Here is a 15,110-nt window from a genome sequence, read left to right as displayed (position 1 = left end):
ATCATCATTTATTGAAATCTGAAATTTACTGCTGAAAATCTCATAAACCAGATTGCCCAAGTCTACTAACCCTTTCCAAGTCATTATCATATTCTAGACTTAGTTGCCTTTAGGGATTCCCCCCTTGTGCTGGAGGAGCGACAGCCTAAAGAGAATAAAAGAGCTGCTGAGGTGACAGTGAGTATCATTTCTGTTATTAACCGAGGGTCTCACCTGTGGCTAGGGCTTTGCCACCTATGGTGAGGATTTGGGAGGTAACATCTCCCGCAGGAATCAGGAGATTTTAGAAGGAAATTACTTTCTAGTATTTTCCAGCTCTAATGCCCACTGTTTCTGATATAGCACATGTACAGGGATAATATTATTTGGTGTGGCGAGAAGGACTGTTTTGTATCTTAAATTAAAAGACAAACAGTGTTTTTGTAACAAGAAAGCTCTCATTGCAAACAACTAACTTGTCAGTATGTTTATATGGTCTCTCAGTCCAGCAATTTCTCAGGTTTTTCTCTTAATATTTATTACTCATAAATGATTAGAAGATATAATGTACATTGTATATAGTATATACCTTTCTGTTTTTTCCATTTGCTTCTAGCTGCTGCTGCAAATATTTTTCTGTATATATAAGAAGTATCTTTTGCAAACAAAAAAAATTGCAGAAACTTGTTAATTGAACTCGTGAACAGCCGTTGGAGACCTGAAAAATCTCTAGAAATAATGCAGACTTCCATTGGGAGCAAATCACTTCAATTAGGTCTATCTACTTGCCATACTGGACAGTTGTCAGTCAATTATTTAATTCTTAATAATCATATGGCATCAAATAATTCCTTGTGTTTTCCCAACACATATAGCTTACAAATGGGAATATGTATGTCTCACAAGCAGCACCAGGAACATGAATCCTATGGACTACAATGGGGCAACAAATCAGAACTTAGAAATTGGTTTCATAAGCATTCTCCTTTTTCAGCCGAATTAATTTAACCTGTTAGAACCCTTTTACTCAAATCTTACAGAATACAGAAGCTGAAGCTTGGCTTCCAAGATGCAATTATGACTAAACATTTTAAGGGTTATATATGTGCAACAATAAGGTTGTGGCTAGCATAAAGCATATAGTGGCAATCAACACCAAAATAGACTACAGTGAAATCTAATATGATCTCTAACAGTATTCTTTAAGTACCTCACAGGTAGCTCCTTTAATCATCAATACTTATATTACACCTTATCAACAAAAATCCAAACTAGATAGGCACAAATTATAGACCTCTCGAGGACTATTGACAGGAAGCATACCTTCCATCTTGGTGCCGAAGATAACTCCCATCCATTGGAGATGGCTGTTCTTCACAACAGTCCGCACATGGGTGATTTTCTTCACAATTTGAATGTTGGAAATGCTTCCTTTCTGGAGGAACACTTGCAACATTTTCTGTAACCTCAATAAGATGTTGAATCACATCACACTGATCAACATCCATATTAGCTCGCGACCTATGCAATTCAACCTGTAGTTTCTCATTCTCTTTTTGAAGAGCCTCCTCGAATCCCAAGTATGGATACCTACGGGAAAGGGACTTCCGCAACATTGAAGAGTTCAATACTGAAGATTCTGGATGTAAGATTGCATCATGAACTTTCTCCTCTTCTTCATCAAGAGTGTATTCTCGCTGATCCCTCTCAATGGCCTGGAGTCGGTCCTGCTGACACACAATTTCATGGACAACACAAAAATACTTCAATAATACTCTGTAGAACACAGGTTCAATTTGTCACCTTTTCAAGGACGTTGCAAGTACGTTGTAAACGGTATGTTTATTTTAATTATTTTGATATGTCCATTTTTGAAAGAAAAATAATGCAATGTAATGAGATCAAACTAAAATTCACACATGTTTAGCTGTATGGATCTAAAAATGAAAATAAATCAGAAAGAAGAATCCAAAACAGATAAAATATTGGAATGTTTCAAATTGAAATTGTCATCAATTACAAGCCCAAGTAACAGGATATATCCCTCAGGGGTCTTCCGTCCATAACTCCATATCCTGCACGTTGACCATGTCATATGCTAGGACATGTGTCCAGCTTGTGTTTGGCATGTAACCTAAAATAGGACACATGCCAAACAGATCATGAACACATGCCCTAGACATGTCACTATTTAACTTATGTTTCTTGTATAACAGGGTCAACTACAGAAAAAAAGTTTGCTCTCCAATATAAAGGTAAACAAACCATTGAAATAACAGCTGTGAATGAGTTGAAATTCTTGTATGCATGTGCTTAGACACAACGTAACCATCCACATGCTTGATTGATTGCAAAAACTGCATCTCCCCACTAACATGGCAGCTGAAACTGTCCTAATTCAAGTGGATATGGGTTACTGATATCCTATTAGAAATACTCATGTCATAACGTATCATATGAGACCTCAGGTTGAGAATACAATTTCCAAACACATTACCTGGTGTTCATATATTCATCGGTTTACTCTTGGTTGCAGTGCATGTGAAATCATGAGCAATAAGTTAGGGAAGGTCTAGTTTTTCAAATTTATAGTGATAAGTTCAGGTTTCTAAAGAATCACACATTCTCCACAAACTGCAGGCTGGAGCTGCTTCGTTAAATTTCTTCTTTTTTTTTGTAAACATATGACTGATAGTTCTAAATATAGTATTTTCAGTATTCACACATTAGTTATTGCTCTCTCTTCGTTTTTCTGCATCAAACCAAGGAAGTGATATTACTCCCCCTCTGGTGCACTCCTCCCCCAATTATTTATCCCCCACAATTGATTTCACACTACTTCCTTTAGAGGTTTATTGAACCCTTTTTTACTTCATGATCACTGATGGGCCATTATTTACTGTTCTGTTCACTTTTATTCATCTAGTTCTTTTATGTTCTGTTCCCACTGGCATTCCCACCTATAGCATCAGCAACTCGGTATTTATGGAATACAGTTTGATTTTGATAACATCAAATGACATAATGAGAAAACTGCATTTTACAGTTCTAACGTTTAAACTTCTATTTTATGACATGTAATGAATATTCTAATTTCTTGCATATTTGATCATCATTGATGTAGTAGCTAGTTTCTAATTTCTAAAAAAGTTGTAATATATATATATATATATAGAGAGAGAGAGAGAGGATGTGTCCCATGTATCCTGTTTTTATGGCTGATATGTCCTGTGTCAAATACTCATATCCACATGTCCTCCATGTCCCATGTCCCCGTGTCATGTGACTTGGTTACAAACTTTTTTTTATAATATTGCTTTGTCAAACATCAAATCTTTGCAACCAGAAGGGAAAACACATTACTTGTCCACCTATTGATTCTCATATGACATTAGAATATCTATTTAATTTTATTACAAGATAACTTGCATAGGAATCATAAACGATTCCATGTCAACAAAAATAAGTTCCAAAAAAAGTGTTGACGATTATCTTTTAATAAAACAGAAGGAAGGGGTGAATGCCTTGCGATAGCAATAGTGTATTAAAACAATAAAAATAGAGATATCTCGGAAGGGACAGCAGCATAAAAGGAAGTATTGCTATCACCAATGTTGCGAAAATCGCAATTGGGATAAAATCAGCAAGGGTCCAAAAAAGAAAAAAAAAACGTAAAAAACGGTAAAACATTGGTAAAAATTGGCAAAACATCGGCAACATTAAAAAATACAGAAAATTCATTTTTTTCAATTTCTTTTAATACCTAAAGCATCCATGATTTTTTGACGATTTTTATGATTTAATCGCAATACTGGCTATCACTATGATGTCTATCTCTTTATAAAGTTGACCTTGTTTTACAACTGCTACTACATGTGCCAATACGAGCATGGTCAAGACTTGGGAGCATTCCAAACAATATTGGACAAGTTACTTGAGAAATATAAGCTTCAGTGTTGAGGACTTATTTATCTTGAGCAACAACACTACATTTTAAATTGGTCAAAGCTTCAGTTTACAATTCCTATAGAATAAACCAATATAAACTAGTAAGGAATGGGTACCTTGGAAAAACAATAATACTAGTGTGTAACAAACTTTTAGCTAATATTTAGAGAATTGAATTTCTCAATCATTAAAAACTCCCATAACCAATGTACCCAAACACTTGACCCAAAGAAAATCAATTTCATTGTTGAAGAGAGTTCCAGCCATAACTTGGGCGTATTACAAATTAATGAAGAGCAGTTATAGATATAAGCAGCCTCTGACTAATTCAACTAATCAACCGAACAGAATATTGATTGGGCCGTTTTTACCACAGGTGATGCAGGGGGGGCGATCCTTCTACTGTTGCGTTGCTGCCCATGAAATTAAATCAATCGATCACTTCTTTCAAGGGTGTGCCACACAGTCGTTCAGATCTTCGCTCTCCAGCGTGTGTAATGGAACACGCTCTTTCCCTGAAGTACATACTTGACACCCTGTGAACACCTTCAGGTTGGCTCCAATGTTCAGGGATGGTTCGAGCAGGTTACAGAACCCATGTTCTCCAGCTGCAGACTCCAAAGGAGCCCCACGTTCTTCAGCTGTGGACAGAGGCAGCTCCTCTCCCTTCGTGTTGTAATGAGTCTGTCTCCCTTTCTGTGCCACACGAACTGCTGAGGTAGTCTTACTGGCTGTGGAGACTGTGTAAGGGCGGATTAAATGATCAGAATGTTGATTTGCTCTCCCTTCCGATGTCTGGCATCTCACAACTGGATCTACCTGTTGGTGTGCTTCCCATGGATCATAGATAATCCTGCAGAGGCAATTCAGGTGTATGCTCGTGATCCAGCAGACAGATGATACACAAAAACTCTCTTTATATTAAAATAAGAGAAAATAGAAAATTCGTCAAACCAGCTAGGGTCATCGGAGAGACCACCGAAGATGGGTTGCCCCCTAGGGTGAGAGATTGAATCCCACCGAAGTGAGGCTGAGGATCTCACCTGAAAATCCTCACTTGAAAACTTGCCTGAGCTCTCAAAATATCAGTGTAGAAAAGACCAAATTCCATGCCTTGCTCTCAATCCTCCTCCTCATTTTATAGTTGGGATGTTTAGAAGTCATTGTGGGCAAATACCTGGGCCAAAACAAAAACCATGGGCAATTGCCGCTTATTTATTTATGTATTACTACTATTACTATTAATATTATTTGGGTCCAACCAGTGAATCGGTTGTGGATATTACAGTCCCTCCCACTAGAAGTTGCTTGCCCTCAAGCACTTTCAATGCTAGATGTTGCAATATGTGCTCTCCCTCCCAGGTGGCATCTTCGACAGGCAAATCTTTCTATCATATTAGATATTCACGGACAGTCCTGCTTCGAAGCTTCTTCTCTCGAACCTCCAACACCTCTTCTGGAACTAGTTGAAGATGTCCCTCCTCATCTAATGGGGGTAAATCAGGTGATGATTTGACATTTTCTCCAATTGCCTTCTTCAAGCAAGAAACATGAAATATGTTATGAATTCTGCTTTCTGTTGGAGGTTCTAGTTCATAAGCCACTTCTCCTATCTTGTGGGTAACTCAATAGGGCCCGTAGAATCGTGGCTTAAACTTTTCTACTCCTCTCTGCTTTAAGGTAGACTGTTGTACAGTTGTATCCGGAGGTAGACTGCATCTCCTACTTCAAAACTCCTTTCTATTCTTTGTCGATCTGCATATAACTTTTGTCGATTCTGAACTGTTTCTAGGTTATCCTTGAGTGATCAGAGAATATCTTGACATCCCTGGATCCAATCCTTCGCTAATGGTGCCCTGCTATCTCCAAATGTTGTGTCTGCAAAGATAATGCCTCATATCCATATAAGGCTTGGAAGGGTGACATTCCTATGGACATGTGATAAGTAGTGTTATAGCAATATTCCCCTAAATACAACAACTTGGTCCATGCTCTTTGTTGACCTGTGACATAATTTCGTAAATAACCTTCCACCCATTTATTCATTGCTTATGTTTGTCCATCTGTCTGTGGGTGGTAACTTGTACTGGGAGTGAGCTTTGTTCTTGCCAACCTGAATAACTCCTGCTAGAATGCTCCCATGAACCTACTGTCACAATCACTGACAATGGTTTTGGGCATCCCATGTAGACGAAATACTCTCTGGAAAAATATCTCTGCTATCTGAGATGCAGAACTTCTGGAGGAAATCGCAAAGAAATTGGCATATTTGATCAAATGATCTACTACCACAAAGATATAATCTCTATTTTGGGATGAGGGTAGCCCTGTGATGAAGTCCATGGAGACACTTTTCCATTTTTGTTCCGGAATTGGTAGTTGTTGTAACAGACCCACGGGGTGGGTATGTTCCACTTTATTGCTCTTACAGGTCTCGCATTCCTTGATATATTTGATAATGTCCTGACTCCTTCTTGATGTTGGACACAGATTGTCATTGATGTCAATATGGCAATATTCGAGGAACAAAAGGAACCAAGAGGAGCATAACAGAGGATGCAAACAGCCATCGCAGCAACAGAGGAACAAGCAGAGCTATAAGGAAGCAGACAGAGCCATCAGAGGAGCAATGGGTGCATTTATATTATCAGGAGCTATCGGGCCACAAAAGAATTATATGCATGAAGATACAGGCGGAGGAGCATATATCATACATATGTGTTTTTACACTATCGGAGGCACAGAACCTTATATATATATATATATATATTCTATCAGGCCATAAAACCCATGTATGCATGCTTTAACACTATCGGCGGACAGAAAGCCCATATACATAGGCTTAACACTATCGGAGGCGGAAGACTTGGCTCTAGGGCAAATACACTATTGGAGGCAGATTGCGGACTTGAAACTCTATACATGGGAGTGTTGAGTTGTATCGGTTCCGGCACATCGCATTGCTATGAGGGGTCTACATTAACGTCGAGCCCTGACCCTATGCGACTTTCGATCGCCGATAGCGAGTATCACATCGGCACTTTGGAAGTGGGAGCTACAATATGTCAAGCAGTCCATTGCGATCGCTGATAGCGATATCGCATCAGACCTCCGCCAGGGGCAACTCCCGACTGCAATGCATATCCACGCGGACCTGCTGCACATTACAAATATGACTTAATCTATGATCGCATCCATCGCATATCGCAATTCGTAAAGACTTGTCACATTGGAAGCACCGACTGCGATAGGTTGTGGACCTGACGGGCATATTAACTATGGTTTAATACCATATCGCATCCAGTGCATTGGAGCAGTGGAGGATTGGCCGTCGACCATCGGCGGAGTCATGGGTTCGATATATAAAGGACCCCCAAGAGTCACGAATCGTCGATTGCGATTTAAGTGCGGACCCGATACAGGAATAGGTGCAATTGTAATATTTCCTGAAGTCCGTCTTTTAGTCTGTTTGACTGTTTTTTCTCATATTCTCTGTGTAATGGAATGTCTGGCTTGCGCGGGGTGTTTTAAGCCGAAAGGCTTACGATGGCTGTTCCGACGGTTCAGAAGGCTAAATGTCAGTGAAAAGGGGTGAATCATGGCAATTATGATTGCGATCGGGACAAAACATCTTCGTTTAATTGAAAGAACTCTGTGTATGCCGCAATCATTGCCAAAAGGAGCTCTGTTACGATAAACCGGGAGGATGTGTTCTCCGTGGACCGTTTGGACCAGTTTAATGAATCTACGTATCCCCATAAAGTCAGTGAACTTGCACAGCACAGAGGAAACCACAGCGACCGGGGAGGAAGCCTAAGAGGCGATGTAAGCGGAAACGAATGGATAGAGGCATGGGAATGTATAAAACAGTAAAAACAGAGAACTATTCGTGCTGTTGTTGTGGTGAAGAACCAGAGTGTGAGGTAGCAAAAGTAGAAGAGGCAACAGAAGCAGCGGAGGCTGCAGAGGCAAGAGAGTAGGAGTGAGAGAACCTCAGCTGAATAGAGTGTAGCAGCATACCAGTTTATACCAAGGTTGGGTTGGAGCCCAAGAGGTTGGAGCCTCAGAACTGAACAAGACTGAAGTCATTGGGGGTAGGTGCTCCTAAGTGTAGAACCACTGCAAAACAGAGTTGGTGCTCTGGAGGTTAGAGCCTCATTGAAGTCCAAGTTGGAGCTTGGCAACTATTCACAATCAGATATAAACTTATATTGTATTCATTTCATTGCACTGTCTTGAGTTTTAATAAAAGCATTGCATTGTCTTGAGTTTTAATAAAAGCATCAATTCCAACTGTTGATTTCTATGTTTTGTGTATACATATACATATCTATATATGCTTTTGGCAATCACTAGAACAATTAAAAAAAATAAGAAATACTAATTCACCCCCCCCCAGTATTTCCAACAATTGGTATCAGAGTCGGCCTCTTCATACTAGCCTAACAGCTTGAAGAAGGATCCGCAGCCATGATGAGAAATCACGAAGCATCAGGAAGACCTCCTTTGTTCGATGGCACTAACTTTGGTTTCTAGAAGAAAAGAATGACCTACTACTTAATGTCCCTTGGACCTGAAGTCTGGCATTTTGTTCAAAATGAATACCAAACGACTTCCACTCTTCCAACAGACCCAGACGAGAGGAAAGCCTACATCGCAAATGCAAAGGCCTTGAACTCCATCACTAGTGGAATCATTGATTCCGAGTTTACAAAAGTCATGCACTGTACCTCTGCCAAAGAAATGTGGGAGAAGCTAGTTGGCTTGCACGATGGAGACTCAAAAGTCAAAATGGCAAAGCTTCAAACTCACAGAAGACAATTTGAAAGTTTGAGGATGGAAGATGAAGAAGATATTGCAGCATACCTCCTCCGAGTAGCTAAAGTGGTAAATTCCCTGAAAGGATTGGACGAAAAAATTGAAGAAAGTACCATTATTCAAAAGGTATTAAGGTCTCTTCCAGACAGATTTGACTCCAAAATAAGTGCTATAGAAGAAGCAAAGGATCTAGATACCCTCAAAATGGATGAACTCCATGGAATTCTCACTGCCTATGAAATGAGGAAAGGTGGCCCAACCTCCAAAGATGCAGCATTCAAGGCCTCAAAGTCAAAGAAGGGGAAAGAAAGGAATGACTGTAGTGATGAGTCAGATGTGGAATCCGAATTGGCTCAATTTGTACGAAAGCTGAAGAGAGGATCTAAGCTTAAAAGCAAGTATCCTCTTATCTATTTTAAATGTGGTAAAATAGGTCATTATGCAACAAGATGTCCTCATAAACATGACAGTGATGATGAAGGAAATTCTAAAAGAATGGCACACAAAAAGAAAGGGTTCAATGAGAAACTTCTTCTCCAAGCAAGATGAGTTTGATGAGGATGAGTTTATGGTCATCAAAAAGAAATCAGATGAGTAAAGTGATCATGATGAAAGCCAAGAAACATTATTCATGGCACTCACAGATGATGATGACTCAAGGCTGGAAGGAAATGTAGATGAACTGTTAATAAGCGCCATTGAAGAAAATGAGAAACTACGGAACAAAATCATTTCTCTCAAAGTGGAAAACGAGGAAATAAGAAGGAGATAAGATCTCTTGGAAGCAAAGCTTAAAGAAAAAGAAGAGACTTGTGAAGAACGTGAGGCCGAAATAGTGTCTCTAAGAAAGGAGTTGGAGCAAATTAAAAAGGGTTGTAAAAGCTCTCAAATACTTGAGACTATTCTGAAAAATCAAAAACCTCAACATGACAAGTCTGGAATAGGTTTCAAAGGAGAATCCTCAAGCACTAAGAATAGTGCGAAAAGTTATGCCGATGCACTTTCCTAAAATCCAAAAGATGAAAAAATATGTTATCAAAAGTGCATCCCAGATCCCAACAATGAAGAGACAATTACTCCAAAGAAGAATGTGGAGTCGAATCATAGACACTACAGCAAATACAAACCTGTACTCCACCAAGGGCCCATCGCAAATCCAAAGAACGAGGGAGGAGTAATTCCTAGGAAGGAAATCGACTCAAACCGTGGTTGCTTCAACAGGTACCAAACCATCTTTCTTGTACACTGCTTTCACTGTTAAAACTTCAGTCATCAAGCCAGACATTGTATGGCTCGTAGAAGTGAAAAGACAAAGCTAAAGGACCGAATAATCAACTCATATGCCCCCAAAAGGCAAGGACAAATCAAAACCTTCAATTCATTTGATCCCTTGACCAAATTTGATCTAATTTGTTCTTTCTGCTACAATAATGGACATTATGAACAAGACTGCCCACTCAAAGGAAGAAAGACGAGTAGCAAGAACTCCAGCATGGATAAATGTGGCCTGGCTCTATATGCTCAAAATAATGGAAACCATTGGTTTGTGGATAGTGGGTGCTCCAGACACATGACAGGATACAAAAGGAAGTTTGTCTCATTGAGCAAAAAGGAAGAGAATGTGTCCTTTGGAAGCGGATCTGGCAGAATTGCAAGGAAAGGAACAGTTACTCTGATCAATGGAAAAGGAAAAGCTCAAGATTCTCTGCTAGTTGACGGACTCAAACACAACCTCCTGAGTGTCATCCAAATCTGTGATCAAGGACATAAGGTTGTTTTCAGCACCAAAGACTGTGAAATAAGGAACTCTACCTCAGGGGAACTTGTGGCAAAAGGGGTGAGAACATCAGACAACATTTACATTCTGAACAAGATTCAAGAAAATAAATGCTACTTGAGTCAGACAGATGAGAGTTCGTTGTGGCACAAGTAACTTGGACATACAAGCTTCGAAAATCTGATCAATATTAGCAAGATCAAATCCATATGAGACATCCCAAGGTTGTTCAAACCAAATCAAGGAGTATGTGGTCCATGTCAACATGGAAAGCAGACCAGAACCAGCCACAAGACAAAGGAGCTCTCTACATCGAAGCCCTTGGAGATCATCCATGCTGATGTGTGTGGGCCAACTAGAAATCAAGGACTCCAAGGAGAAAGGTACTTTGTGTTATTTGTTGATGATTATACTAGAATGATGTGGATATATTTTATAAAGTTTAAATCTGACACTTTTGAGTGTTTTAAGAATCTAAAAGCCCTAGTAGAAAATGAAAAAGATTCAAAAATTAAGTGCCTCAAAACAGACTGAGGGGGAGAATTCACATCAAACGAATTTAGTGAGTTCTATAATTTTCATGGAATTAAAAGGGAATTCTCTGCTGCCAGAACACCTCAGCAAAATGGGGTAGTTGAAAGAAGAAATTGAATAGTCCAAGAAATGGCAAGAACAATGCTATTAGCAACAGACTTACAGCCTAGATTCTGGAGAGAAGCAATAGGGACAGCTGTCTATACATTGAATCGAACTCAATTAAGACCAAATTGTGAAAAAACTCCTTATGAGCTATGGAAAGGAAGACCTACTTCAGTGAAGTACTTCAAGATCTTTGGAAGCAAGTGCTTCATAAAAATAAATGATGGCTCACCCGGAAAGTTTGATTCTCAGGTTGATGAAGGGATATTTCTTGGATACTCTACACGGAGCAAGGCTTACAAGTGCTACAGTTATCGATTGAAGAAAATAGTGGAAAGCATTGATGTAAAGGTTGATGAAGATCTTCCAGAAAAGGAAATTGAAGAACATGAAAATGACTTTCTCATTGAAGAAGAAGAACCTAAAGAAGAAAAAATAGATGATGGAGAAGAAGAAGAAGAAGAGGAAAGAGAACCACCTAATACCCCTTCAAAGATGAAGTATGTCCAAAGACATCATCTAGAAGAGCAGATCATTGGCGATAGAGATGAAGGTGTGCAGACCCGAAGAAGGATAACAATCACACCCAAGAGAAAAGTCATTGCCCTCTTATCTATGATAGAACCAGAAATATTTGCAGAAGCAAGTAAGGATCCTCATTGGGTAAAAGCCATGGAAGAAGAAATGTCCCAAATTGAGAAGAACAAGACATGGGAGATGGTACCTCGTCCAAAGGGCAAAAACATAATAGGAACCAAATGGGTGTTCAAAAATAAAATGAATGAGGAAGGACAAGGCAAGACTTGTCTACAATGGCTATTCACAAATTGAAGGAATTGACTTTGAAGAGACATTTGCACCAGTGGCCCGTATGGAAGCTATCAGGATGTTCTTGGCATTTGCTTGCTCAAAAGGATTCAAAATCTATCAAATGGACGTGAAATCACCATTTCTAAATGGGGAACTCAAGGAGGAAGTCCACATGGAGCAGCCAAAAGGTTTTGATCTAACAGCAGGAAAGGACTTAGTCTATAAGTTGAAAAAGGCTTTTATGGTTGAAACAAGCTCTTAGAGCTTGGTATGCAAGATTGGATCACTACCTACAACAACAAGGCTTCAAAAAGGGAGTGGCTGGAAGTAATCTATACATAAAGAGAGATGAAGGTAAGTTACTAGTTACTCTTGTTTATGTCGATGATCTGATTTCTGCTAGTAATAATGATGAAATGAGCCATGAATTTTCTCAAAGCATGTCAAAAGAGTTTGAGATGTCAATGATAGGAGAGTTGTCCCACTTCCTTGGACTTCAAGTATCTCAAACCAGAGCAGATTGTGTATATCTCAAACCAAATATCTAAAAGACATGCTCAAAAAATATGGAATGGAGGACTGTGCACCCATGAGCACACCTATGACCACAAACTGCAAACTGAAACTCATTATAGGTCAATGATTGGAGCCCTTCTATACTTAACAGCTACAAGACCAGACATAATGCAGGCAGTAGGAATGGTGGGAAGATTTCAATCTGCTCCCAAACAATCCCACTTATTAGCTGTAAAAAGAATTCTCAGATACCTGAAAGGAACTTCTGATTTCGGTCTTTGGTACCCAAAGAGCTCAACACTGACTGTCATTGCATACACCGATGCTGATTGGGTTGGAAGTATAGATGATCGAAAAAGTACTAGTGGAAATGCGTTCTTCCTAGGAGACTGTTTAGTATCCTGGCTTAGTAAAAAACAGTTATCCATATCATTATCCACAGCTGAAGCCGAGTATATTGCTACAGCAAACTGTTGTACTCAAATACTACGGATGAAGGAAGCTCTAAAAGATGTCGACATATGTACAGATCAACCGATTACCGTCTATTGTGACAACACAAGTGCTATCAGTCTCAGCAAAAATCCAATGATGCACTCAAGAACCAAACACATACCAATCAAGTATCATTTCCTCTGTGAGCAAGTAGCTAAACAAAACATCATCCTGGAATATATCAGTACTAAGGAGTAAATAGTTGATATTTTCACAAAGCCTCTTCCTCGAGAAGCATTCGAACATCTACGTCAAAAGATGGGGGTTATTTCTTTATCATCACTCAAGTTCATTCATAAAGATGTAGCAAGACAGGGGGAGTCCATATGCATTCCTTTGCCATTGATGTCAAAAGGGGAGAGCAAAAGAATATTGCCATCAATAACAAAGGGGGAGATTGATGGACACAAATTGTCATTGATGTCAATATGGCAATATTCGAGGAGAAAAAGGAGCCAAGAGATGCAGAACAGAGGATGCAGACAGCCATGACAGCAACAGAGGAACAAGCAGAGCTATAAGGAAGCAGACGGAGCCATCAGAGGAGCAATGGGTGCATTTATATTATCGGGAGCTATTGGGCCATAAAAGAATTATATGCATGAAGATAAATGCGGAGGAGCATATATCATACATATGTGTTTTTACACTATCGGAGGCACAGAACCTTATATATATATATATATAGTGTTAGGCCTATGTATATGGGCTTTCTGTCTGCTGATAGTGTTAAAGCATGCATACATGGGTTTAATGGGCCATTAAACCCATGTATGCATGCTTTAACACTATCAGCAGACAGAAAGCCCATATACATAGGCTTAACACTATCGGAGGTTTCTGTCTGCTGATAGTGTTAAAGCATGCATACATGGGTTTAATGGGCCATTAAACCCATGTATGCATGCTTTAACACTATCAGCAGACAGAAAGCCCATATACATAGGCTTAACACTATCGGAGGCGGAAGACTTGGCTCTAAGGCAAATACACTATCGGAGGAGGATTGCGGACTTGAAACTCTATACATGGGAGTGTTGAGTTGTATCAGGTCCGGCACATTGCATCGCTATGAGGGGTCTACGTTAACGTCGAGCCCTGACCCTATGTGACTTTCTATCGCGGATAGCGAGTATCGCATCTGCACTTCAGAAGTGGGAGCTACAATATGTCAAGCGGTCCATTGCAATTGCCAATAGCGACATCACATCGGACCTCCGCCAGGGGCAACTCCCGACTGCGATGCATATCCACGCGGACCCGCCGCACATTACAAATATGACTTAATCTATGATCGCATCCATCGCATATCGCAAGCCATAAATCCTTGCCACATTGGAAGCACCAACTACGATAGGTTGTGGACCCGACGGGCATATTAACTATGGTAAAATACCATATCGCATCCAGTCCATCGAAGCAATGGAGGATTGGTCGTCAACCATCGACGGAGTCATGGGTCCGATATATAAAGGACCCCCGGGAGTCACGAATCGCCGATTGCGATTTAAGCGTGGACCCAATACAGGAATAGGTGCAATTGTAATATTTCCTGAAGTCCGCCTTTTAGTCTATTTGACTGTTTTTTCTCATATTCTCTGTGTAATGGAATGTCTGGCTTGCACGGGGTGTTTTAAGCCGAAAGGCTTACGATGGCTGTTCTGACGGTTCAGAAGGCTAAACGTCAGTGAAAGGGATGAATCATGGCAATTATGATTGCAATCGGGACAAAACATCTCCATTTAATTGAAAAAATTTGTGTACGCCGCAATCATTGCCAAAAGGAGCACTGTTACGGTAAATCGGGTGGATGTGTTCTCCGTGGATCGTTTGGACCGGTCTAATGAATCTACGTATCCCCAGAAAGTCAGTGAACTTGCACAGCACAGAGGAAGCCGCAGCAATTGAGGAGAAAGCCTAAGAGGCAGTGTAAGCAAAAACGAATGGACAGAGGCATGGGAATGTATAAAACAGTAAAAAAAGAGAATTGTTCTTGATGTTGTGGTGAAGAACCAGAGTGTGAGGTAGCAGAAGCAGCAGAGGCAGAAGAAGCAGCAGAAGCAGCAGAGGTTGTAGAGGCAGCAGAAGCAGCAGAGGCAAGAGAGTAGGAGTGAGAGAACCTCAGCTG

At 40.0% G+C, this 15,110-nt stretch overlaps 1 protein-coding gene across 4 annotated transcripts in view; it reads right to left on the bottom strand.

Annotated features, from left to right (window-relative positions):
* MCA1 (PLAC8 family protein) overlaps positions 1 to 15,110 on the bottom strand; it is a 134,259-nt gene that overhangs the window by 91,622 nt on the left and 27,527 nt on the right. For 2 of the 4 annotated variants that reach the window (XM_089437429.1, XM_089437430.1), the window contains exon 2: positions 1,303 to 1,709. In XM_089437429.1, coding sequence (XP_089293555.1) covers positions 1,303 to 1,709 — 407 coding nt within the window. The remainder of the gene's footprint in view (positions 1 to 1,302; positions 1,710 to 15,110) is intronic. The other 2 variants (XM_089437431.1, XM_089437432.1) reach the window with 1 other exon arrangement.

The sequence above is a fragment of the Pinus tabuliformis genome, chromosome 5_2, assembly GCF_031772625.1.
Source record: "Pinus tabuliformis cultivar Carrire ecotype Pingquan chromosome 5_2, CPIR1, whole genome shotgun sequence".
NCBI classification, from domain to species: Eukaryota; Viridiplantae; Streptophyta; class Pinopsida; order Pinales; family Pinaceae; genus Pinus; species Pinus tabuliformis.
This window is presented reverse-complemented; position numbering and strand designations above follow the sequence as displayed.